At 46.8% G+C, this 24,494-nt stretch overlaps 1 protein-coding gene across 5 annotated transcripts in view; it reads left to right on the top strand.

The window, feature by feature from the left end:
• COLQ (collagen like tail subunit of asymmetric acetylcholinesterase) overlaps positions 1-24,494 on the top strand; it is an 86,947-nt gene that overhangs the window by 50,107 nt on the left and 12,346 nt on the right. For all 5 annotated transcript variants that reach the window (XM_044383391.3, XM_026496980.4, XM_044383394.3 and 2 more), the window contains 11 exons: positions 689-751; positions 2,209-2,271; positions 2,760-2,786; positions 3,450-3,494; positions 3,687-3,722; positions 6,507-6,587; positions 11,681-11,786; positions 18,118-18,257; positions 20,903-21,022; positions 21,449-21,569; positions 23,082-23,184. In XM_044383391.3, the coding sequence (XP_044239326.1) occupies positions 689-751; positions 2,209-2,271; positions 2,760-2,786; positions 3,450-3,494; positions 3,687-3,722; positions 6,507-6,587; positions 11,681-11,786; positions 18,118-18,257; positions 20,903-21,022; positions 21,449-21,569; positions 23,082-23,184 (905 nt within the window). The remainder of the gene's footprint in view (positions 1-688; positions 752-2,208; positions 2,272-2,759; positions 2,787-3,449; positions 3,495-3,686; positions 3,723-6,506; positions 6,588-11,680; positions 11,787-18,117; positions 18,258-20,902; positions 21,023-21,448; positions 21,570-23,081; positions 23,185-24,494) is intronic.

Below are 24,494 nucleotides of genomic sequence, written 5' to 3'. Positions count from 1 at the left end.
AGCCCAGCTTGGGCGTGATGTCAGATGAAGTCCATCTTCAGCCTCATTCCTGGGGGAACTCCGGAGTGTGAACTGCACCACAGAGTTTGTCCTGCCTTGAGGTAAGGGAGTTGAGCTGTTAGCTGCAGGGAGAACAGGTACATAAATTGCTGGGCAGCTCCAAGTGCCCATGGGCAAATTCCACAGTTGCAGTTGCAGAAATGAGTTGTGGCAGCAAAGCACGTAGCCCCTGGCGGATGAACACAGTGAGCGAGTGAACAAGTTTTTGGGGAAGTACCAACAGCATCTGCTAGTGCACCCCAAATAAAACCCTATCCCATTCTACACTGTATCCTTGGGGAGAACCTATTGCAATGCAAGGGACATTTGGGTGGGTAGACGTGTTAAAGATCAAAGAGCCAAGAAGTTTAGAATTCCTTCTCCACCACCTTCCTTTCTTTGCCCCCCACCTTCCATTCCTTGGGTAGAATAAGATCTTATGTGTTGATACATGTGATACCAAGGACTTGAACTTATAACTAAGTGGCCCCACTTTTGAGGCTATCAGTCTTTGGAAGGTGGGGATGAGGAACCCAGAGTGCTTGATTAGGGACCCCACAGTTTCCTTAGAGCCCCCAAAACAAATCTTATTTCCTGGAAAGAGGGAAACAAACCCAGTCGTCCTGACTTTTGTTGTTCATTTTTGAAGGGTAGACCCGGCCCCCCGGGTGTTCCTGGCATGCCTGGGCCAGTCGGCCCTGAAGGACCCAGGGTAAGTTTGGTACACTCTTGGGGCTCATGTGGTATCAGAACATGAGGGGAGAAGATGTCTTCCCCTGGCCTTTGGTACATAGTGAAACTCATGTCCTTAAGAAGAGGAAGAAGAGAAGAGAAGGACTGCCCAGATTCCCAAATACTTTCTCCTTTACTTGGACTACAAGACCTTGGTCTATCCAACAGCTCTACCCCTGTTGGGGGGAGAAATAAGGGGCTGCTCCCTTCTTTCACAGGGGCCGTGGTTCTCCCTTGTCCTCAGAGTTAGCATGTAATTCTTTGGTTTCCCTGAAAAGATCCCAAGAGGGGCTTGTGTCTGGAAATCTGTTGGCAGGACACTGGGCATTGAGGGGGTCTATATGCTCTGATTTACTTACCAGCAGTATTTATTATGGGAATAGAAAACTGTGTTCCCAGCCCTCTTAGGAGAAGTCCCAAGGATATTTTTCTAAAAATCCGCTGTACTGAGCTAAACTGTCCAATATGGCAGCAACTAGCCATATGAGTCCTTAAAATGTGGCTGGTACAACTGAGGAACTGAATTTTTTATTTAAGTTTGAATTTAAAGACCTTTACTCAGTTCAGTTATTTGAAAATCTTTAAGCACGTTTGGAGCAACTTGAATGTGTGAATCTGCTTTTTCAACTCTAAATTTTATGAAATCTAAATACAGATGAAGTATTTTGGATGAAAATTTAACGCCTGAATTGAGGTGTGATTTAAATGTAAAATACACAACAGATTTCAAGTATTTATTACGAAAAACAGAATGTAAAATGCCTCACTAATTTTATATTGGTTGTATGTTCAAACGATAATTAGATTAAATAAAATGTTATTAAAGTTAATTTTGCCTGTTTTAATGTGACTTCTAAAAAAAATTCTTAATTAGGTACAAGTATCTTCTATTTCTACTTTTTAGCCCTGATATAGAATTTTTGGCACAGACAGTACAGAGCCCACCCATGAGTCTTAGCCCCTGTCTCAATAATGCATGCCCAGAGGCTGATGTTCACTCTATTTGGCTGCAAACCTAGGGTGAGAGTATATGGAAATGCCAAAAGGCCCTCCCTATGCAAAGAACAAAGCAGGTAAAGTTTTTTTGGGGTGCTGACACTTAGTCCTGTGAGGCCCCAGTGCCCCCATGCTCTCCCCCTACCTTCTCACAGCCCACTCCAGGAACAGATGGCACATTTATAGCATCTTAGCATTGAGTTTGGAGATCTGCTCTGCCTGGGGCAATTTCATTTTATGTTTAGTCTTAAATACCAGAATGAAGTGTGGACTATGGAGCTTTGAACCCATATGGAGTGAGCAAGGGAGCATGTGGGGTCCTTAGATTCACCAGCCAGCCCCGATGTCCCTAGTTCCATCCTAATCTTGCCCATGGTTCCCTGGGTTCTCTTTCTCTAGTAAAGTCACTGTAGGTCTTTTCTCCCTTTCTAATTCCCACAGGGTGAAAAAGGTGACCTGGGTATGATGGGCTTGCCAGGGTCAAGAGGACCAATGGGCTCCAAGGTCAGTGTGTTGGTCCAGGTGGACACTCCCAGGTCTTCTCACTAAGGTTCTGGAACAGCTACTGTCCACAAAGATGGGGACTGGGTGGGGCTGCCATCCCAGGTTTGGGGAACATCAGAGATACTGGAAAACCCAGTGCCAGAGTGAATGCCTTTGTCAGCCCTTTGGGGGACATCATGCCTAGGACACAGGGCATGGAGATGTCTTTCCTGCTGTTCTGGGCAGGGAGAGTCCAGCTTCTGAATGACAAAGCAGATGGAAACCTTTTTCAGGCCTTTGTGGTTAAGAAAAGCAATGTTCTTTTTAGGCCTGGTATAAACATAACCCTCAGGGACATCTTTGTATTTATTGTAACAACCCCCACTAAAACTTGCAGCACCAGGTGGGGGACAAACCTCACCATCACATTCAGGGATTCCTTCCACTCTTGCACCAAACTGAAAGGTTCTATAGGGCTGATCCTAAATGTACCTTTTGCTTTCTTTTAGGGCTACCCTGGATCCAGAGGGGAAAAGGTTAGTGTTTGTCTCTGATGGCTTCCCAGAACCTGGTCTGGGCTGTTGGCTCTGGGGTCAATGATGAGCAGAGGACAGACCCAGGTTTCTCTTAAGTTAGTGACTCTAGTGACCATTCCTAGGTACTCCCCTGTCCTTCGTCATTGGTCTGAGAGAGCAGTGAGGGGTCTCCTAAGGCAGGACACGTGGGCAAGGGAGGAGCTCCGTGGAGGTAGAGCAGCTCACCTGGAGCAGATGAGCAGCTGAAGGCTGTGCCCAGTGCAGACGGAACACTGCTTGCTTGGGCGCTACTGGAGGAAGATGGCTGACGTGTGTCTTTAGACTAAGCTTCCATCACACAACCTTCTCAGCTGTCAAAAACCAAATCAAACCAAACAAAAAAACCCAGCCAGAACCTGGGGATAAATTTCTTACAGGATGAGAGAGGATCTGGGACCCAGAATTTTCTGTGAGTTGTCTTTTATTAATGCAAAGGGTCTTTGTGGTCCAAATAAAAGGTAGATCACAAAGCATTCGTTCCTTCCTTGGGCAAGTCACCTAATCTCTGAGCTTACTTCTTTGCCTATAAAATGAGGGTGTTGGTTTAGGGAGCTTTCATTGTGAAATGCTCCAATTTTCCGCCCAGGGTATTAAGTCTGACTCTCTCCTGTGGTTTCCTCCTAGGGATCCAGAGGTGAAAGGGGTGACTTGGGTCCCAAAGGAGAAAAGGTAATGGCCTTTGCATGTAATGATAAACTACAATGAAAGTGGCAGCCCCTTGTGGGCTGTCCAGCTGACTGGCTGGCTGACTGAGTGACTGACTGACTGGGCTCTTATCTTGAAAACAGTGATCACATTCTTCCACAGCCCTCTCAGGCCCTCTCTCAGAGATAGTCACTCTATGTGTTGCTCTCTTCACAGGGTTTCCCGGGATTTCCTGGAATGCTGGGGCAGAAAGTAAGTACTTAGAAGTGGTGAAAAGAGTCCTTGGTAACAAATTAGACCTTCTAGGCACTACACAAAGAGCTCTGCCTCTCTGCCCAATGGGCAGAGGAAGTGGGTTTTGCCATGGAAGGTTCTGGTTTGGAAGAGGAGCAAGTTGCCACGCACATTGATGAGAGAGGGTGCCAGCATGGTCTGAGACCTCCCTCCAGTTCAGTGGGAAGGAGAGGACACCCCATCTGGGTGGAGAGGCCTTTCTTTGCCTTTCCTGCCTCTCAAGAGGGCCATGGTGATGTTCAGAAGCAGAAGGCATCATGACAGTGGGATCAGGTCTGAGCTGCCATGGTCAAGGGGCCCAGTGTGAGGCACAGGCATTGTGGCCTCATGCCATTGCTGGCGGCACTCAACTTAGACCTTCTCCGAGGGTGGTACCTGTACCGCCAAAGGTACACAGAGTTATTTTAGCTGGGTGACAGCAAACATTTTTTTATTTGATAGTTAAAGATTTTATTTAAACAGTTAAATATTTCGTGGGATTTCATGGATATCTTGCTGGGAACAAGGCTTAATAAAACTGGAGTTCATTCAGTTGAATTAAAGAAAAAATAATGAGCAACTAACGATAGCATGCAGATATGACAAAAATTGTGAAAGTGGCAATTGACTGGCAGATTTCTGGAAACCTTAACTTAGGGTTAGGGTCTAGGGAAGAATGAGGGGCGGTGAGAGGAGGTGTCAGGGGATAAAGAGAGAGCGTGAGAGCGTACCTAACTGGCCACTGAAAACACCTCTATCTAACGTTGTAATGGTGGTTCCTTATGCTGAAAGCCATTGACCTGGGAGGTTGTCATTTTTCCCTAAACCTCAGAGCATGGCATATCCTTCAAACATACAAATGCATGCTTTCTTAGTATCCTAATTGTTTTCCAAGTTTATCTTGAAGTTTTCTTTTCCAAACTTGAATAAACAATTTTTATCTGACCTCCAGCCAGGAGGGCATATTTAAATAATTTCAATCCTCAGATAGTAATTTATTATTATTTATCACTGCCTTAAGCAATCAAAAACTCTGTTCTACAAGCTATTCCCTAGGTGGAATGTCGGGTTAAAAATAAATAATTATATAAACAAGTTAAAGGAAACATTAAAAGAGAAAAAAATAATTTGATTTAGAAGTATTTAGGCTAGGTCTTCATTCAGTGCAAGAGTGAACATCAAAGAATAATAAAGTACCGTGGAATTGAGTATGACAGCTCCTCTGGCCTCTGAGCCATTTACTAGACTTGCCATCTAGAGTTCTCTTTCCCTTTCATGGCAGGCTGTTTTAAGACAAAGATGATATGATAACGATAATTAGGTCTTAGAAATTAGATCAAGAATGTACAGGCTGCTTCCAGTTGATAAAGAGAGGGCCCACACTTCCTTCTGCCAATCTTTAAAAAAAAAGAAACAAACAAACAAAAAACTTATACTGTTTATGCTGCTATTTTCTCCAAGCCAGACAAAACACCCCATGAACCCTCCCTCTAAATAGCCAAGGAAAATCATACGAACATAGAATCCATGTTATCCTCCCACACTCTTTCACTGCCTAGACGCTGGTGGATGTGACACGTTGGAAAGAAATCAGAGGTTTAAGAACAGTTCTTGGTATGGCAAGATGCTGATGCCTTGGGTAGGGACGAATTTGTTACACTGGCCAAGTGACATAATTTCAGAGCTTTATGCTTCATCCTTACTCTATATTAATGTTTCCTGAAATTTTCTACTGTGTTTTACTTCCTCTGACTTCCATGTGAAGAGCCTTCTGGGTGTTTGTTGTTCTCTCTGAGTGCCTGGGGGAGCTCCTCATGGACACTGGCTACAGACTAACAGAAACTCTCATGGTTGCTTTTGCTAAACAGCTTTGTGGTGGTGCATTCTGGGCTCTAGAGGGATAACTGGAGGTAGGAATGATGTTCTGTGGGTTCCCTGACCCAAAGAAACAGCAGGTGGCTCTGGAATCCTAGAAGAACATGGGGAAGGAGAGAAACTATGATGGAGAAATGCATTTGACAAAAGGTTGGCCTTAAACTATGGAATTCTGCAATTGGTGCATTCAGTTCTGATAGCTCAGAGTAGGGCTTTTCAATTAAGAGTACTGTTGACATTGCTTTCCATGCCTTTTACAATAATTATATTGAGCATGTGAATATATGTCTGGAACATTTTTCCCCACAGTTCTCATCTAAATCAAATGAAAGCAAGCTGGAACTCAAAGCAGTTTTTACAGAAGAGTAGGGAAATGTGTAACCCTAAATAAAGGTCATTACATGCGCAGCAAATTTCCAAAGATGATAGCTGTCGAAACTGTGTCCAGTCATTCAAAAACTCGTAGATTGGAATTCGTGCTAAAAACAAAACAAAACACACCATAAAATTTTGACTAAAAGGGAAAGCATTTTTCCTTGACTTTGTGCCATGTTACAGGCACACGTGTCAGTGAAATGCAGGATTCTCCTACTTTGGCCATTCAGGATGGTGATTTGGAACACCAAGATGTGGGCTGCCCAGCAGCTGTCTCTCTCAGATAATAAATAACCCACCCAGGGTAACCTTCTCCCTTCCTTCCTCTTCCTTGAAAAACCTATCTACCTTTCACATGACCTCATCACTTTCCCAATCTCCCACATTGGCCATTGGAAGAGGTCTGGAATGATCAAGTGCACTGCCCTCATGACCAATGTTTGGATGGACCTGTAGAGATGTGCCTGCCCCACATGCCCTAATTCCTCTCTTGCTTTTCTTTCTTTTTTCCAGGGTGAAATGGGTCCAAAGGGTGAGCCTGGGATAACAGGACCCAGAGGACCCAGAGGAAGACCAGGAAAACGAGGCAAGCTGGTAAGAATCCCAGTACTTACCATGCCCCTGAAGTCAGACCCTCCTGACGTAGGTGGGTGGTATAGAGAGGCAAACAGCTGGAGCCAATCAGAGACATTCCATAGGCCCAATCCCCAGCATCCTCGAGGCTGGTGGGCAGAAAGAGCACCACTTCCAGGAGCTCCTGTTTCTCTAGGCTAACCAAGGTTTGAAGCAGGTGGGAGCGAACACTCCGTTCAAACAGTGTCCAAGGCCAGAATCAAGAGTGGATCTTTGGTTCATAAGAATGGGTCTATCTTAACCAAAGCAACTGGGAGTAGAACCCAGATCTGGTTGTTCATCCAGAAAACTTGATTTTTGCCTCAATGCCACAGACACAAATGGAGTTTTGGAGAACAGCCCAAATATTTCCTTGCTGTTGAACGGTCTTCTGGGTCTCAACAATATAGTGTTTTTTCCTGCCCCCCACCCCCGCCGGGAAATCAGACCCCTGATTTGTGACTTCCTTTATGGGCATTATTAAGGGCTTAGGGAAATTGTTCATTCTGGACTCCCCCTGGTCAGCAGACACTGGTGTCAAACCATGTGATGTGATAGGGAGAGGAATGATGAAGGCACATTTGCCCTAGCTGGCTTTAGAGCTGTACTGAGTGCCTCAGAGAAACTTCTCATCTTCTCTTTAAGGGACAGGCATTCCTTTACTTTTTTGGTTGTCAGTTTGTAGGCTTTTTACTTCTTTTCCTATTATGAATGTAATATATGATCATCACAGAAAACTTGGAAAATTCAGAGAATAGGAGCGAAGTCACCTAAAGGCCTAACACCCAGACATAACCATTTCAGTGTACTTCCTTCCAGTGTTATTTCTTTGTGAACTTTCTAGTTGTTTTTGTCCTTTATATCCAATGGATAGTTGTATCCTAAAACTGTAACTTAAAATCATAGCATACATATTTTTGCTCATTATTGCACATATTCATTAAGCATTTTTTAAAATTTATTTATTTGTGACAGAGTAAGGGTATGCATACATGTGCACGAGTGGGGGGAGGTGCAGAGGGAGAAGGAGAGGAAGAGACTCCCAAGCAGACTCCCCGCTGAGCACGGAACCCCTTATAGGGCTCACTCCCTCGACCCCAGGATCACGACCAGAGCCAAAACCAAGAGTTGGACACTCAACTGACTGAGCCACCCACGTGCCCTTCATTAAGCATATTTAAAAATCTTTTTTAAAATGTCTGCATCACATTTTGTCAATGAGTACGCAGTAGATTGCTTGGACAAGAGAGGCCTAGCCAAATTATATATAATGCTGAGAGGTGAACATCTTTTTCCTTTCTTATGTTTTCATTCTTTCCTTAGGCTAGATCTGTGGTTCTCAAACTTTAGCATCTATCAGAATAATCTGGGGGCTGATTAGATACAGGTTTTCTGCCTCAGGTGCAATGGTTGTAGCTCCAAGTTTGCCTCTCATCACCCCCTAGTGCATAGGCCTCACTTCCCAGAGCATCCGATGTAACTGACCTGGCATGGGACTTCACATGGGTGCTTGTTTTTTAAAACTCTCCACATGATTCTTTTTTTTTTAAAGATTTTATTTATTTATTTATTTGAGAGAGAGCATGAACAGGGGGTGGGGCAGAGGCAGAGAGAGAAGCAGACTCCCCCACCGAGCAGGGAGCCTGATGTGGGACTCGATCCCAGGACCCTGGGATCATGACCTGAACCGAAGACAGATGCTTAACCAACTAAGCCTCCCAGGCGCCCCTCTCTACATGATTCTAATATGTAGCCAGGATTCAAAACAGTGGTAACAGTATGAAACCAATTCTGGTCTTTTCCAAGTGAACTTAAGAATGACACAGCCTCCAACCTGGATAATACCAATTCCACTATAACTTCTGAAGTCTCAATAGTTCAATTTCAGTTTTCTAAGTCTTAAATGGCTGGCATGTCCATGACTTCACAGTGATGCCATAATTCCCTAAAAACTTGACTCAGAAAAAGGAGGAAAAAAGGGAAAATCTTTTTCTTCCCTACTGCTGATTCCACGCAGAATGTTTGATGCTTGGGGTTCAAGAAGCCTGCTGGGTTCGGTCCTTCTGGTGCTTTTCTTGGACTGTCTTTTCCCGGTGATGGCTTGAGCAAAGAAGGCTATTTCCTGACACTGTTGAGAATGATTCAGTTGGAACAATCTTAAAACCACCCCAGGACCATGGGTGGGAGCTCAGAGAAATGAGTTTATCCCTCCTACGAGATGTTATAAATAAGCTGAGTGTATTCTGAACCCTCCCTGCCTGTCTAGTCAGCAGATACTTTAGTTGTTAGTCTTGGGAGACTGCCATGGTACTTTTTTTTTTTTAATCATGAATTAGTTTCCTAGCACAGAGTCTTATATATCGAATGTTGCTGGGCCAGCGGTACTAAGAGTTTCTGGAGGTTATCATAAGTCAATCCAACTCCTGGATTCAGAGATCCAGAAGGAACTTCAGGAGATCAGAATTTCAGAGCCAGAAGGATTTGGGAGACCACCTCATCCACTTCGGTCTAGCCACAAGGAAACTGAGGGTCAGGGTAGTAGAGTGACCCCCTCAGCCAAGCAAGCTTCCAAGGCAGCATTCAAACTTAGAGAGCTGAGACCTGCTTTTCCCCACACATCTCTCCTCACCTTCATGCTTTATCACTTGCCTTCAACCAGGCTCAGGAAAACCGCTCTTGACTCTATTATACAAATCTTCAGTGAAGGAGACAGAACAGTTCCTTGAGAGGGATCACCAAGCTTTGTGGCAGTAAAGGAATAAAGAAGAATGCCTTTCCTGGAAAGCACTGCTCAGTGAGTCCCACTCACAGAGACATGGCTTATTCTAAACAAATGACTGATACGCAGAATATTCCTTTATTGTTTGGTGTCAGAATCAAGGAGTGCTTCCAGCTCCTTCAAGCTGTGGCATTTCCTGTGCTCATAGTCAGCTGATGTGGCTTTTAGCAAAACAAGACTTTACTGTGGCTATATTAAGATGGTGTGACCTCCTTTGCTATTCTGGGACCCATCTTAGTTTCCAAGCTTGGGCAAAGGCTTAAGAACTCCCTCCATCAGGATGGAATTGGAAATAAACTCTGACCTCACAGGTCCCATATTAAGAATTTAAGAACTCCTAATCATACATACATACATACATACATAAGAATTTAAGAACCCTTTGGGATAAAGAAAGGGGGGGTAATCAGAAGGGGGAATGAAACATGAGAGACTATGGACTATGAGAAACAAACTGAGGGCTACAGAGGGGAGGGGGGTGGGGGAATGGGATAGACCGGTGATGGGTAGTAAGGAGGGCACATATTGCATGGTGCACTGGGTATTATACACAACTACTGAATCATCGAGCCTTACATCAAAAACCGGGGATGTACTGTATGGTGACTAACATAATATAATAAAAAATCATTATTAAAAAAAAAAAAAAAAAGAATTTAAGAACCCTTTGGACATTGCCAGGACAGACTGCAGAGCCACGTTGACAAAGCGGCAGGTCACATGTCACTGTTGTGATTGGAAAGGAGTGCCCTGCCCACCGGCTTCCCAGACTTGGGGAAGATTATGTTTCATTACATGGGCAGGCCTGCCAAGGCACAAGTGTAGAAAGAGGATCCAGGTCAAAGATGTCATGCATCAATCACTGTCCTGTTTAGGCCCAACTCAAGAGCAGACAATTAGCAAATTGGGGGAAGAACCTACGGACCTTGGTTTCTGGGATCATTCCTCAAAGCAGCCCTAAGGAGGAAATCTTTGCTTTTGACCCTCTCAGAACAGGCAGCAAGGAGGACATCCTGTGTGGAATGGCTACAGCTCCAGGAGTGCCTCTCTTTTAAAATCAGGCCTTTTCTAACTACATGAAAAAGATGAAACCAAGCCAGTTGCTATGATAGTCAGCTTGACCCCCCAGCCCTCGATTCTGTGCAAACCACTTTTTCACCTCTGGGAACTTTATTACTCTCACAACAAAGCTATGAAGGTGTGTGTTTAATGTAATAGCCCCATTTTATAGATGAGAAAACTGAGGCACAAAGCAATGACTTGCATGACCCAGGGTCTCATGGCCAATGTGAAAACCCAGGTCTCTTAATTCCAGCTCAACAGAACTACTTCCCATTTGTTTTGTCAGCATCTTTCTCCTCTTCCATTTAATCTGGGGAACAAGACAAATTCCGCCCACAGGGAGCCTCTATTTCATAGAGAAACATCGACGAAAGGACCGCACAAATAGTGGTGTTTCTGATCTGGGTAAATGCCAGGAAGGAAAGGGGCCAAGTTCTGAGAGCCTGTGACCAGGAGAACGGACTCTGTCTGGCAAGGTCTAGCAAGGTCCAGGAAGGCTGTGCTGCAGTGACACTTTACCTGAGAGCTAACCGCTGGGAGGGAGTTTGGGCAGGGAGGAGGGAAATAAAAGGCATGGTGCTCTTGAAGACTGAAAATACCAGAAGGCTGGAACAAGTCTGGAAAGGCCAGCCATGCAGAGCTTTGTAGACTGAAATAAGGATCTGGGTCTTTATTCTGAGAGCAATGGAGGGCCATTTGATGGAAACAGCTCTTGTGGTAAAATAGAAATGGTCTTGACGAGCAAGCAGAGGCCGGAGTCTTAGGCTACAAGTCCGTTGCCTCAGTGCTAGGTGCCTTGCATGAATCTCTGCTCTTTCCTGAGCCTCTCTTTCCTTCTCTGCCTGGTGAGGGGAGTGGGTTGGACTGGTTCCTTTCAGCAGTCATGTGCCATGTTTCTGGGAGAGAGCAAGAAGTAATGTCTGCAAACTTGTAACCATCACAATCTCAAATATCACTTGCCCTGAGCTTTTTTTTTTTTTTTTTTAAGTAGGCTCCACACCCAACGTAGGGCTTTGAACTCACGACCCTGATCAAGAGTCGCGTGCTCCACCGACTGAGACATTCAGGTGCCCCTGCCCTGGGCTTTTTAGGAGCTTGACGGCCAAGGCCTCAAGTGCATCCTGCCCTGGGCTCCTGCTCCAAAGTGCAAGGTGGTCCCTGATTTAGATATAAATGGGGAAGGAAGTTTGCCATGTCATGTTATCATATCAGGCTCTGCCTTTCTCTCTGTCAGGGGCAGAAGGGAGAGAGTGGAGTAATGGGCCCACCAGGCAAGCCTGGGCCTTCTGGTCAACCTGGCCGTCCGGGTCCCCCAGGCCCCCCGGGCCCCCCATCCGCAGGTAAGAGCTACATTGCTTCACGTGATCTACAGTGTCGCCCTCCCGGCCAGCCTCCCCAAAGAGGGCACAAGGAGATGCCTACAGAGGTCTGCCTTGTGTTTTGAGTTAGAAACTACTAGACACATTTTAATGTATTTATAATTTCTCCACAGTTTGGCTCTTTCAACTTTAACACAAGAGAGGTAAATGCCATCCTGATTCTGTTGTAGGATTTTAGAGAACAAATAGAGGAGAAAACAAAGGGAACCATGATTACACTTCAAGTGAAAAGTTTATACTTCAAGCGAAATTTACAATTTAGACTTCAAGTAAAAAATAACCGGCACGTATTTCATCAACTAATACATTTTTCTAGAAAAACCTTTCACAACTCCAAGCAATTTTCTTAAACCTAGAAATAAAGATGGTGTGGCAGAATTTTCTATCTTATGTAGTGTTATCAAAGAGTCCTTGCTGGTTTATACTGAACATACAAAGAAATCATAAAAAGAAATCAAAGTCTACCATTGAAGAGGGCATAGAAACACTGCTACCTTGTTTACCTTGTTTAACTTGATGAGCTAAAGCCTTTATTTAGTTTGTACCTTCGTCAGCTCCAAATATGATCTTTCATAGCACATTGTCTGTATAAATAAACACAGCATCTCTGGGCCTAAGAAGACTGAGCCTCTGTTTCCTCCTCTGTCTGGTGAGGAGAGTGGGTTGAATTGGTTCCTTTCGGCAGTCACGTGCCTTGTTTCCCAGAGATAGCAAGAAGAACTGTCTGCAAACTTGTAACCATCATAATCTCAATTGTCTTTACTTTTATGCTTTGCTACGTAGGGTCCTTTGTCCTCAGTTATATAAAAGGAACCCAAGCAATTTTTACCATTTTTTTCTTAAGAAAATGAAGGCATTTTAAAATTCTAGATTTCACTTTTCCTTCCTGTGTTTATGGGAATATATTCACAGCCATGTCATGGGATGGGCAAGAATGTCGTAATTTGTTAGATCCTTTAAACCAAATTAAAGCTGACTCTGAGATTCTAACCTGTTGGGTTGCCAGGAAAACTCAATCTCAGGCATTATTGGGGTTATCTCTACTCCTCCAGCTGCCAAAAAAGAGTTGGGCAAAGATTCTGGGGATTATGGCAGAAAAAACATCGGAGGAATTCCCTCCAGCCTTTGATCTGCCCCATTCACCTCTGAAACGCCGGCTATCCAAGGGCACATGGTCCGAGGGTGCTCGTAGCTGCCATCTTCATGCCATACTTGGGTATCAGAACATTTCCAAACTTGATCCCTATGGCTCAATCTCCCAAGAAGTGCCCCACAGCCGTTCCTTCTGAGACCTTACCCCTTCTCCAGGACACGGGGGGGTCCCTGCCTCTCCATGTCTGGGGTGATTTCCCCTTTTTCACCCTCCAGCTCCCTTGCTTCTCACACTCCTCCTATATATATACTGCCACCCCTTATAGGAGGTTTTCTCCTCTGAGAACAGGGGGCAGAAAGGCAAACAGTCTTCACATAGTACCTGTTTTCAGCAAGGGCAAGAAAGCATAAAGTCTTGCTATCTCCTTGAAATCGGGAGAAGAAAACATAGTGGGAGAACAAACATCAGTTAGTATAACAATAAAGTGTCTTGTCACGCCTATTTCTTTTCCGCTGGGGGAACTAGATTGGAGATGCAACCCAGCCTATGTGTCCATGCCCCATAATCTGTTTCCATGAATTGACTGGACAATCCTTATGGGGGTCCTTCCAGCTACAGTTGACCCTTGAGCAACGTGGAGGTTAGGGGCACTGATCCCAGGCAGTCAAAAATCCACGTATAACTTCTGACTCCCCCAAAGCGTAACAACTAATAGTCTGCTGTTGACTGGAAGCCTTACTGATAGCAGTCGATTAACGCATACTTTGTATGTTATATGTGTCATGACTGTATTCTTACAAGAAGGTAAGCTGGAGGAAAGAAATGTTATTAGGAAAATCATAAGGAAGAGAAAACATATCCACAGGACCGTGCTGTAAAAAATCTGCATGTAAGTCACCTGCGCCTTTCAAGCCCATGTTGTTCAAGGGTCTGTTGTAGCCCTCGTCCTCCTCGGTTCTGGCACACGTTACATTCCCCTTAAGCCCCATGATCATGAGCTGCCAGCCCCAGGGACTGAGAGCGTGGTGTGAGGCCTGAGTTTTGTCTTTGGAAGGGACTCTCTTGGCCCTTGGGGTGTTGAGCAGCTCACAAAGCTGATGAGTAGCCAGGATCATGGGGCGGGAGGCAGGGGGGGCAGTGTGGATTCAAAGAGAGGTCATTAGGCCAGCCCTCATTTGTGTCTGTTTGTAAAGGCCAGCCCTCATTTGACTTGAATCTCAGTTCCCTCCTGGGGTCTGATGTTGGGTGAGGGCAGGGCCTGGGGACCCCCAGCAACCTACTCAGATGCCCACTGTTTTGTCAGGCTCCAGGGGATTGCAACCCCATCCCTTTAGCAGGGCCAGTGTAGTTCTGCTTTCTCTCCTTGGTCTTCCAGCTCCTTCTCATTTAGCCTAGTATGTACACCTCCTGTTCCCCCCACTCCATCCTCTGCCAGATCCCAGCCTCACTGCCCTTTACCTGCAACCAATTCTGCTCTCTGTTGAGCTGGAGCATATTCCTACAGTCTCTCTGGGTCCACATGGCCTGAAATAGCATCCCTGTCATCCTCCAGTGCACCCCATGAAACCATCTCCTTCCTTCAAAGCCCTCTCCTCAGCAAGGCCCTAACCAGATGCGTCTCCTTCCCCCGGGCCCAAGTCACATATTGCCTCTCTGCTGTGGCCTTTCACTGCTAACTGTTTTCTGCAGCTGTGCTTTATCTTCCTTCTAGATGGCAAGTCCTTGAGGCAAGCATCTGTGGCCAAGTCGGCTTTGCATCCCCCTGGCACCTGGCAGGTGGGATGGGCAGGGCCAGGTACTGCAGGCATTCACAGACACGGGCCATTGGGTTCTCAGTCTGTCCCCCTGGGTTATTGCACGGCAGCCAAGCCGGATGCAGTCCGTTTCTGAGTCATGTCCCCTTCCTGTGCCTTCTTTTGAGTCACTTCCTTTCTGGGGGATCCTCTCAGTGAAGGGGCTGAAGAAAATGGGGCAATAATCCTGCACTTTGGGAGTATTTGGAGTGGGGTGAAGTGGGGAAAGAAGAGGAGGAAGTAATTTAAAAGAGAACTTCCCTGGGCCTAGGACCAGTTGGATTGTCAAGAATGGAAGCAGGCCCCAAAAGTGATTCCTGAGACTACCTTTGAAGGCTGATTAAAGTCCCAAGCCCACTCAGAGAAAAATGTGTCTATCTGTACCCAAGATTCTGTACACTGCTTCCCAGAATTCTAGAACCCCTGTCCCAAATCCATCTTGGGATGTGCTTGGGCTCTGTGGACCACAGGTCAAACAATCCTGGTCTTATCCAACCCTCCCTTCATAGAAAAGAACTTTGAACCTCAGACAAAAGGGACCCCAAGGTCGCACAGCTGACTGTTGGCCTTGCTGGGCCTAGAATCAGTCTGTGGCTCCTGTCCCCGAGAACTTTCCATTCAGCCATGCGGCCTCCACAGAGGCAGAGTGAGAGCTGGGGGTGATGTGGAAACTAGTCTGTGGTGCCTTCTCCTTCTCCCAGATTTCCCATCTCAGGTCCGCTCCCACTGCACAGCCTGTGGTGATGGGAGGCTCTCTGGGCAACGGTGGAGAGCCAGGGCCTCTGGCTACCAGGGATGGTGGATCAGCCAGGCCCACTAGACCAGCTCTCAGAGGCCGGGCTATGGAAGTTTGAGTTGCCATGCCCTTCAGTGCCTCCTGGCAGGAAACCAACAGGCAGGGGAGACAGACGCCCTCCGACAGCTGAAAGGAAGCCGCAGGGAAACTGCAGTGGTGGCAGGAAGCAAGTGCCCTGCCCCGTCCTGTCGTCCTACTGGGAGGCCGCCTCTGGCTCTGGTGATCAGTGCTGTGGGGCAGGATGGCGCTGGGGCTGGTGGAGAGCATGGGAGCTCTTTAATACCCAAGTTATAGAGAAAAAGGTGCTGGCAGGCAGGGGAGGGGAAAAGGCAAAATGCGTCTGGGATGTAATTTGCAATAACTAAATTACAAATTGGGCTGAGTCCTTCCAGCACCCAGACAGGGTCTAAGTGAATCACTGTGGTACCTGGGAATTGCCAGCTTCCTGCAGGCATTAATATTCTTAGATGTTTGTCTCTTGAATGGCATAGCATTAAGTCGAACATGAATTCACATTCCAGCGTCCCCACTTACTAACTGGATAATAGAACAAACTCCTGAATCTCTCTGAGGCCATGGTTCTGGAGGAGTTGTTGGGGTCACAGAGTCTGCTCCACTTCCACTCTCATATCCTTGGTTATAGAAACTCCCACTTCCGTTTCCCCACATGATGATTACCCAGAATATCCCTGGGCTAGTGGAGTCTCTGTCTCTCTGGGCTGTGCTGAAAACGTCAGAACACAAAACTGGAGCTCCTCCTGCACCACTGAATGCATGTTTCTTGTTCAAAGGAATTACCACAACCTGGGATAAAATGTTGGCAAGCCTCCCTTCCCCTCTTACTGACATTATTCTGATCTTGGACATATCTGTTCTGGAACGCTCAGGGCTATGGGGAGGGTATTCCCATTGGGGTCTCCTCCTCTAGTTGAAGCTACTTCCTTGGGGCCTTGACCAGACCTCTCCCCTGGAGTCATTTTATTTTCTGCCCTTCCGGGAGCTGCCAACTGTGTCCCCAGTTGCTGGCTGCCCTGGAAGTTACACAGCTTGAAAGCAATGACTCCCTGGTCTCCAGACTCCCCCTTACTTTCCCAGGAGAAGCATTCTTCCTTCCTCCGTCTCCAGGTTCCCTCTCTTTTCTCTCTTCCTGTTGGATGGCTCTTGCTCTAGCTCTCTCCAGCCAACCCAAAGGTGAATTTTAGCCTTTCTGAAGACCAGTTAGTCTACATTCATGTATTCATTGATTCAGTCATCAAGCATGTATCCTGCCCCTACAGTGTGTCTAATCGTGGTAAATGAACACGGGTACCAACCTTGCCCTTGTGGATCTTACATTCTACTGAGGGAGATTGACCTTCCTCACATTACCTCACAAGGTACAAAAATCACAAACAGAAGTACCATGAAGAAAAGGCATGGGGAGCTATGAAATTGTATCCAAGGTGAACATGCCTGAGTGTGAGCATTCAGAACCCTTCCCTGAGGAAGTGGTGTTGGAACCCAGGTCAGGAGCAAGCTAGGAGGCACCTGGAGAGGGAGGTATGGCAGGTGAAGAGAGAACAATCTGGTGCGGGAATGGCTTGGGCACAGACTGCTTCCTTAGGCCAGCGGTTCTCAACATCAGTGTACATCAGCTTGAGAGCTTTTAAAAGCACAGATGCCTGGGTTCTATTCTCAGCATTCTTGATGGAATCAATCTGGGCTGTGGCCTGGGCATCAGGGCCTTTAGAATCAGGGTGAAACTACTACCCCGGCAAGGCCACCCACACTGCAGGGAGTAAACTTCCTAATCATGTATGTTTAGGACACTCTTCTCAGCATCAGGGGACAGTGAGTAGGGGGAGCATTTTCAAACATGCCATTTGCTTCCAGAAGAAATCAAAGAAACCCACCTTCAGAAATTCCTTTGTAAAGATCTTATATATAAGAATAAAAGAAAATGAATTAAAAAAATAAAAGCTATCAGTTAGCGATGTGTTCGTCAGCAAGAAGTTCCTGTTAATAATAGTCTAAACAAAAAGGGGATTATTTTTCTCATATAACAAGGAAGTTCAGAGGTGGACAATGGCTGGCTTTGATTCAGCCTCTAAGGGTCACTATTAGGATCCCATGTCCCATGAGGCTCTGGTCTTTCCTATGTGTTGGCTTCTCTTCTCATTTTTGTTGCTTCATGGTTGCAGTGTGGCTATTGCAGCACCAGCCATCTTGTCTGTCTTCTAGACAGGAAGGAGGAGGAAACCATGTCTCTTAACCAGCAACGTTTTTCCTGTATCAGGATAGACTTTCCCAGATGCCTCACTTTCTCCCACTGCAGACCTTGAATGCAAAGTAGTCCGGGAGGTAGAATGTCTGTTTGTAAAGTATAGAGAAAGGGAAGGGAGAAATGGTTGGGGAAGGTGCTGCAACACCCAGCATGGTTAAGGGACCCGCAGAGAACATCACCTCCTCCACATCTTGGAACAAGAGTCTCTTTGAACCTCTCCCCCCAGGCCTACCCTAAAATACTCTGCACTTTGACCTCCTTTCTGTTGTGAAGTTTGCTCACGTCTCCTGGGGCTATTTGGTTTGCTCTTCCTTCACTCAAGTGACTCACAATCTCTTACTTCCTAGGACAACTTGTGATGGGACCCAAAGGGGACAGAGGATTTCCCGGGCCTCCAGGAAGCTGTCTTTGTGGAACCCCTACGAATGTGAATAACCCTTCCTACAGGGAATCCATGTTTGGGCCCAGTTCCCCACATGTTCCCGTGGTAAGGCTCCTGGGAGAAATCTGGGCTGTTTTGTTTTTTTTTTAATGTTTTTTTTATCATATTATGTTAGTCACCATACAGTACATCCCCGGTTTCCGATGTAAAGTTCGATGATTCATTAGTTGCGTATAACACCCAGTGCACCATGCAATACGTGCCCTCCTTACTACCCATCACCAGTCTATCCCATTCCCCCACCCCCCTCCCCTCTGAAGCCCTCAGTTTGTTTCTCATAGTCCATAGTCTCTCATGTTTCATTCCCCCTTCTGATTACCCCCCCTTTTTTTATCCCTTTCTTCCCCTACCTATCTTCCTAGTTCTTATGTTCCATAGATGAGAGAAATCACATGATAATTGTCTTTCTCTGCTTGACTTATTTCACTTAGCATTATCTCCTCCAGTGCCGTCCATGTTGCAGCAAATGTCGATAATTCGTTCTTTCTGATAGCTGAGTAATATTCCATTATATATATGGACCACAACTTCTTAATCCAGTCATCTGTTGAAGGGCATTTCGGTTCCTTCCACGCTTTGGCTATTGTGGACGTTGCTGCTATGAACATTGGGGTGCATATGGCCCTTCTCTTCACTACATCTGTATCTTTGGGGTAAATACCCAGTAGTGCAATGGCTGGGTCATAGGTTAGCTCAATTTTTAACTTTTTAAGGGACCTCCACACTGTTTTCCAGAGTGGCTGTACCAACTTGCATTCCCACCAACAATGTAGGAGGGATCCCCTTTCTCCACATCCTCTCCAGCAATTGTTGTTTCTTGCCTTGTCTATTTTTGCCATTCTAACTGGTGTAAGGTGGTATCTTAGTGTGGTTTTGATTTGAATTTCCCTGATGGCTAATGATTTTGAACATTTTTTCATGTGTTAGCCAATTGTATGTCTTCATTGGAAAAGTGTCTGTTCATATCTTCTGCCCATTTTTTTTATTTGTTTATTTGTTTCTCATGTATTGAGTTTGAGAAGTTCTTTGTAGATCTTGGGTACCAGTCTTTTATCTGTAGTGTCATTTGCAAATATATTCTCCCATTCCGTGGGCTGCCTCTTAGTTTTTTTGACCGTTTCCTTGGCTGTGCAGAAGCTTTTTATCTTGATGAAGTCCCACAAGTTCATTTTATCTTTTGTTTCTCTTGCCTTTGGAGATGTGTCATGAAAAAGGTTGCTTTGGCCGATGTCATATAGGTTGCTGCCTATGTTCTCCTCTAGGATTTTGATGGATTCCTGTCTCACATCGAGGTCTTTCATCCATTTGGAGCTTATTTTTGTGTATGGTGTGGGAGAGTGGTCAAGTTTCATTCTTTTGCATGTAGCTGTCCAATTTTCCCAGCACCATTTATTGAAGAGACTGTCTTTTTTCCACCGATGTTTTTTCCTGCTGGTTATCCATCACGACCTCTCACCTGATCCTCTCAGACCTTTGTAAGAGCCTTTTAATAAAACTGATTTCCCCATTTTACTTGATACACACTCATTATAGGAGATTGGAGAACAAAGGAAAGTCAAAAGTAGGAAACTAAATTGTCCATTTGGTTGTGGGTGCATTTTGGAGTGTTTTCTTTGTCTTTTTTTAAGAACAAAAAATTCTTTAAAATTTCAAGTAAATACAAAAGCGGAACAAATAGTGTAATAAACCTCTATGTACCCTTAACCCAAATTCAACATTTATCAACTCCTGGCTAATCCTGTTTCCTCTTTACACCCACTCACTACTGCCCACCCTCCCTTGGGTTATTTTGAGATAACCCTGGACCTCAGTTTGTCATTTGAATGGACACATAATCATCCATCCAACATGCGGCTGTGCTGTGATTTATTTACCCAGTGTCCCATTGTCAGATATTTATAGGGCTCTCCCAAGCTTTTCACCAATGTAAAGAACACTGTACTGAACACCTTTGAGTGTAACAATTTTGTTAAGAATCATGTCCAGATGTTGAATTACTTGATTAGATGATACCACCTTTTTATTTAAGCCTTAGAATTTTAGGGGCGCCTGGGTGGCACAGCGGTTAAGCGTCTGCCTCCGGCTCAGGGCGTGATCCCGGCGTTACGGGATCGAGCCCCACGTCAGGCTCCTCCGCTATGAGCCTGCTTCTTCCTCTCCCACTCCCCCTGCTTGTGTTCCCTCTCTCGCTGGCTGTCTCTATCTCTGTCAAATAAATAAATAAAATCTTTAAAAAAAAAAAAAGCCTTAGAATTTTAAATGTTTAAAAAATTTAAGTAATGGATAGTCTTTTTTTTTTTTTAAGGTATTACTTATTTGAGAGAGAGAGAATGAGCAGTAGGGAGGAGCAGAGGGAGAGAGAGAGAAGCAGGCTCCCTGCTGAGCAGGAAGCCTGATACCAGGCTTGATCCCAGGACCCTGAGATCATGACCTGAGCGGAAGGCAGATGCTTAACCAACTGAGCCACCCAGGCGCCCCAAATCATGGATAGTCTTATTGCCAACTTAGCCAGTTGGAACTGGGACTCAAGACCTTCCTCCCTATTTCAGGAGGAATGCTGGAGTGTAATATGCAGACCCCTCTCCCACTGCTAACCAGCCCAAAGATAGAGATTCTGTTTCCTCCTCCAGCTTTTCCCCGCCCCCTATAGAAGTGTTTTCTGGAATCCTCACGAGTGTGTTCTCTGGCAGATTTTTGTAGTCAACAACCAGGAGGAGCTTGAGAGGCTGAACACCCAAAACGCCATTGCCTTCCGCAAAGACCAGAGATCTCTGTACTTCAAGGACAGCCTGGGCTGGCTCCCCATCCAGGTACCCTGAGGCAGGCACTCAGGACATACCCCACCCTGGAAAAGGACACAGCATTAGAGGAAAGAAGGGCCAAGAGTTGGGCCCAGCGCAGAGCTTTCTGCAATCTGCTCCCATGGAAGGAATGGGCATCTCCCCTGCTCTGCTTCTGAGCGGTTCTCCAAGCCCCTGCTCCCCAGATGGAAACTCCTCTCTGAGCCAGGTTTCCAGATGGGCTCCCATCCCCACACTGCCAGGCCACTGTCTTGATCTGGCCCAGCTTTCCAGTCAGCTGGAAAGCTCTGGGCGGCGGGCGCGGAGTGCCTCTCCCCCACCCCAGGAGGAAGCCCCCACAGACCCAGAGCCTCTGGCCCCAGGGCCAATGAACTGCCCTGCCTGCCGTTTCCCAGCATGCCTACCCTGGCCACTGTCATGTGTTTCTTTGGCCAGGTGACCCCTTTCTACCCTGTGGACTACACTGTAGACCGCCACAGCTCCTGTGGGGATGGGGTCCTGCAGCCCGGGGAGGAGTGTGACGATGGGAACAACAACGTGGACGACGACTGCATCAGTGAGTGGGGCCCAGCCAGGGGGGCCGGAAGCGCAAACTGCCACGGGGTGGAGGGAGGCTTAGGGCGAGCCTATGGATGATTCTAGAGCGAGAGGGGGTACACCTGAGCTGCTGTGGGGATGGCCCTCCCATTCAGGCCACATGTGGACTTCCACTGCCCAAGCATGTCGGTGGATATTGCCCCAAGTCGCTCCCTTTTCCTGAGTCCTACTTCTGGGCAAAACCCACATTCCAGTCCACATTCTTTATCAAAAGATAAAGGTGATGCAGAGTAAAGGACAAAAGGGAGAAGCCAAGAATTTGAATCAGGACTGTGTTACCAGATAGAACCCTAGTGGCAGAGCCCTTTTTCGGGGGAGCTGCCTCCGGGTCGATGGAATGCTACAGGGACAGGGGGGCAGCATAGCCTTGGAGGGTTTGCTTTTCTTCTTTTCTCAGTCATGCAACAAAAGCAGGAGGGGAGATAGAAAGCAGGGGATTTAGAGTCAGACAGAACACAGTTAGGATGCTTAGAGAGGAGGCTACTCAGTGAGCAGGGGGGATGGAGGGCAGTTCAGAGCTCCAGGTCTCACTTTCCTCAACTGAAAGATGGGTATGACAGCACTAACCGCTCAGGTCTCCAGAGATTCTGTGAGCTAATGTGCACTGGATTGTCTGGATAGAGTAAGGGTTCAACATCCCTTCACTGAATTATTTTCCAGCCCCTGCTGTGAGCAGCCAGGCCCAGGCTCAGGGCTGGGGATGTGTAAATGTGAAGTCTCCTTCCTTGCTCAAGGGAAGGCTGATGGTGCAGTGTAGGGAGGAAGGTGTGGACAGGGATGGATGCAGGGACAGAGAGGCGGCTGGCTCCCTCTCGGTGGAGCTGTACTTCCTATGAGGGTCCCCGGAATGGTGCTCCCTGGCATGCCAGCTTTTCCTGGAGTCCCTTCTGCCCCTGCCACAGACACTATCCAGTAGATCACACAGAAGAAAGGAACTGATGGGGTCTCAAAGCCCTATAAGATGGGGATGGGGCTCAGACTCTAAGACCCTTCCCTTGAGTGAGAACAGAGACCCCATTAAATGTCATATGGCTCCCCAGGGACACAGGGTCAGCCACCCTGGCAGTTCTCTGGAGACAGACAAGAACCACCTTGGCCCCACTTGTGCCCAGTGCCCAGTCTCCTGATCCTCACTTCGGGGGAACCCACAGTGCGGCCTGTGAAGAGGAGGTGGTGTCCATGCCCCAGGCTTAAGATAGGGATATGGAGGCTCAGAGACGCCAAGTGGCCTGTTCTTGGTCCGTTGGCTAATGAGTAGCTGGAGTGGACTGGAGCCTGGGTCTCCTTATTCCCTGGTGTGGGATTTGGGGGTCTGAGGGGGCAGTCCCTGGATGCATCTGAAGCTGTCTGGGAGTCCATTCAGGAGGATGCATGCTCTGGGTGGATCCTTCAGGCCACGTAGTCCTCACAGGCTGAGGTAAGCCTGGCCCACCCCAGCCCCCTCTCATGGCTACTTCCTTGTGTTCCTCAGACTGTCATCGGGCCTACTGTGGAGATGGACACCAGCACAAGGGCGTGGAGGACTGTGACGGCTCTGACTTTGGCTACCTGACGTGCGAGACCTATCTCCCTGGGTAGGGATCATCTCACATGCTATTATGACACTCTGTCTCCCTCTCTGCCTGCCTCTTCTTTCCTTCACAAATATTTTTTTTAGTGCTTATGTTCCTTGTATTTTCTAAACACTGAAGTATGGTGACAGCTAAAACATGGTCCCTACTCACCTAGGGGCGACAGGCCATAAACACATAACCACCACGTGCCCTCTCAGGGTACCTGAGTGCCACTGAGGCTGAGCTGAGACAGACAGTGACCAGCTCCATCCTGGGCCCCTGGGGATCAGTAGTCTCTATGATCAGTGGTTGCCCCCAGGTGAGCAGCTCCAATCCCCATTGGTTACCATGACCACATTAGTCTTCTGAAAAATGGGTCTGGAGGAAGCCCAGTGGAGAGTGGAGGGACCAGGGCATTCCCTAGAATCTGTATAACCTGAATTCTCTGGGACAACCCCTGCCCCCCGGGCCTGTGGGAGCGAATGAGATCACACCAGCATTAATAATCTAATTTTGCTGGCTTGTGGTTCCTCCAGGAAAACCCCAGGAACTTAGTACCCCCTTCAAGGACCCCTCTAGCTATATCTGGGACTCACCAGTGGGTGTTGACATTGCACAACGTGTCTTGACCTCCACGTCTCTGAAGCCAGCTGAGGGCCACTGGCCACTGACCCTATAAAGTGAAGAAACAGCACCAGATTCCCCTTAATCCTCACAGAACCAGAGTTGTATAGCATTCTAGGGGAAATGGGAAGGCTGTTCCTCCCTCAGTTCCTGCTTCTCCCTTGGTTCCAGAGTGGATCACTGGCCCTTGACACCTCCTAAGCTCCTCAGGAGTCCAGTCTTTTTAGCATTTCCTTCCAGCCCTGTTCTTGGACCCAGGCCCTCCACAGGGCTGGGAAACAGACACCAGGCCTGGCATTCTGTAGCCTCCTCTCTGCTCTCTCTTCCAAGGGGGTCTCCTCAATGCCCACCCCCCAAACACACACCGACATATCAAACCAGGCTAGGAGAACTACAGACCTATAGTCACCCCAAAACAAGCACTTTAGGCTTGGCCAGGACCCCCCTATATCTCTGTGTCTGTATGTACTTCCCTATCTCTGAAGTATGGAGGGCTCCTAACGTGCCAGAGAGTTGGCAGGTCTGAGCTTGTTGTTTGATGGCTTCATGGCGACAACTCAATATAGACATTTGGACATGGAGTACAGGATTGCATAGAGCCCAGGGCTTACCCACTGGCTCACTGTAACTACTCATCTAATCTCTAGAAGCCTCAGAGAATGCTTGTGAATATGGGTATAATGTATAACACACGGACTCAGGATTAG

Source organism: Ursus arctos, unplaced genomic scaffold, assembly GCF_023065955.2.
Source record: "Ursus arctos isolate Adak ecotype North America unplaced genomic scaffold, UrsArc2.0 scaffold_20, whole genome shotgun sequence".
Taxonomy (NCBI): Eukaryota; Metazoa; Chordata; class Mammalia; order Carnivora; family Ursidae; genus Ursus; species Ursus arctos.
The sequence above is the reverse complement of the archived record's forward strand: the minus strand, read 5'-3'. Positions and strand labels throughout refer to the sequence as shown.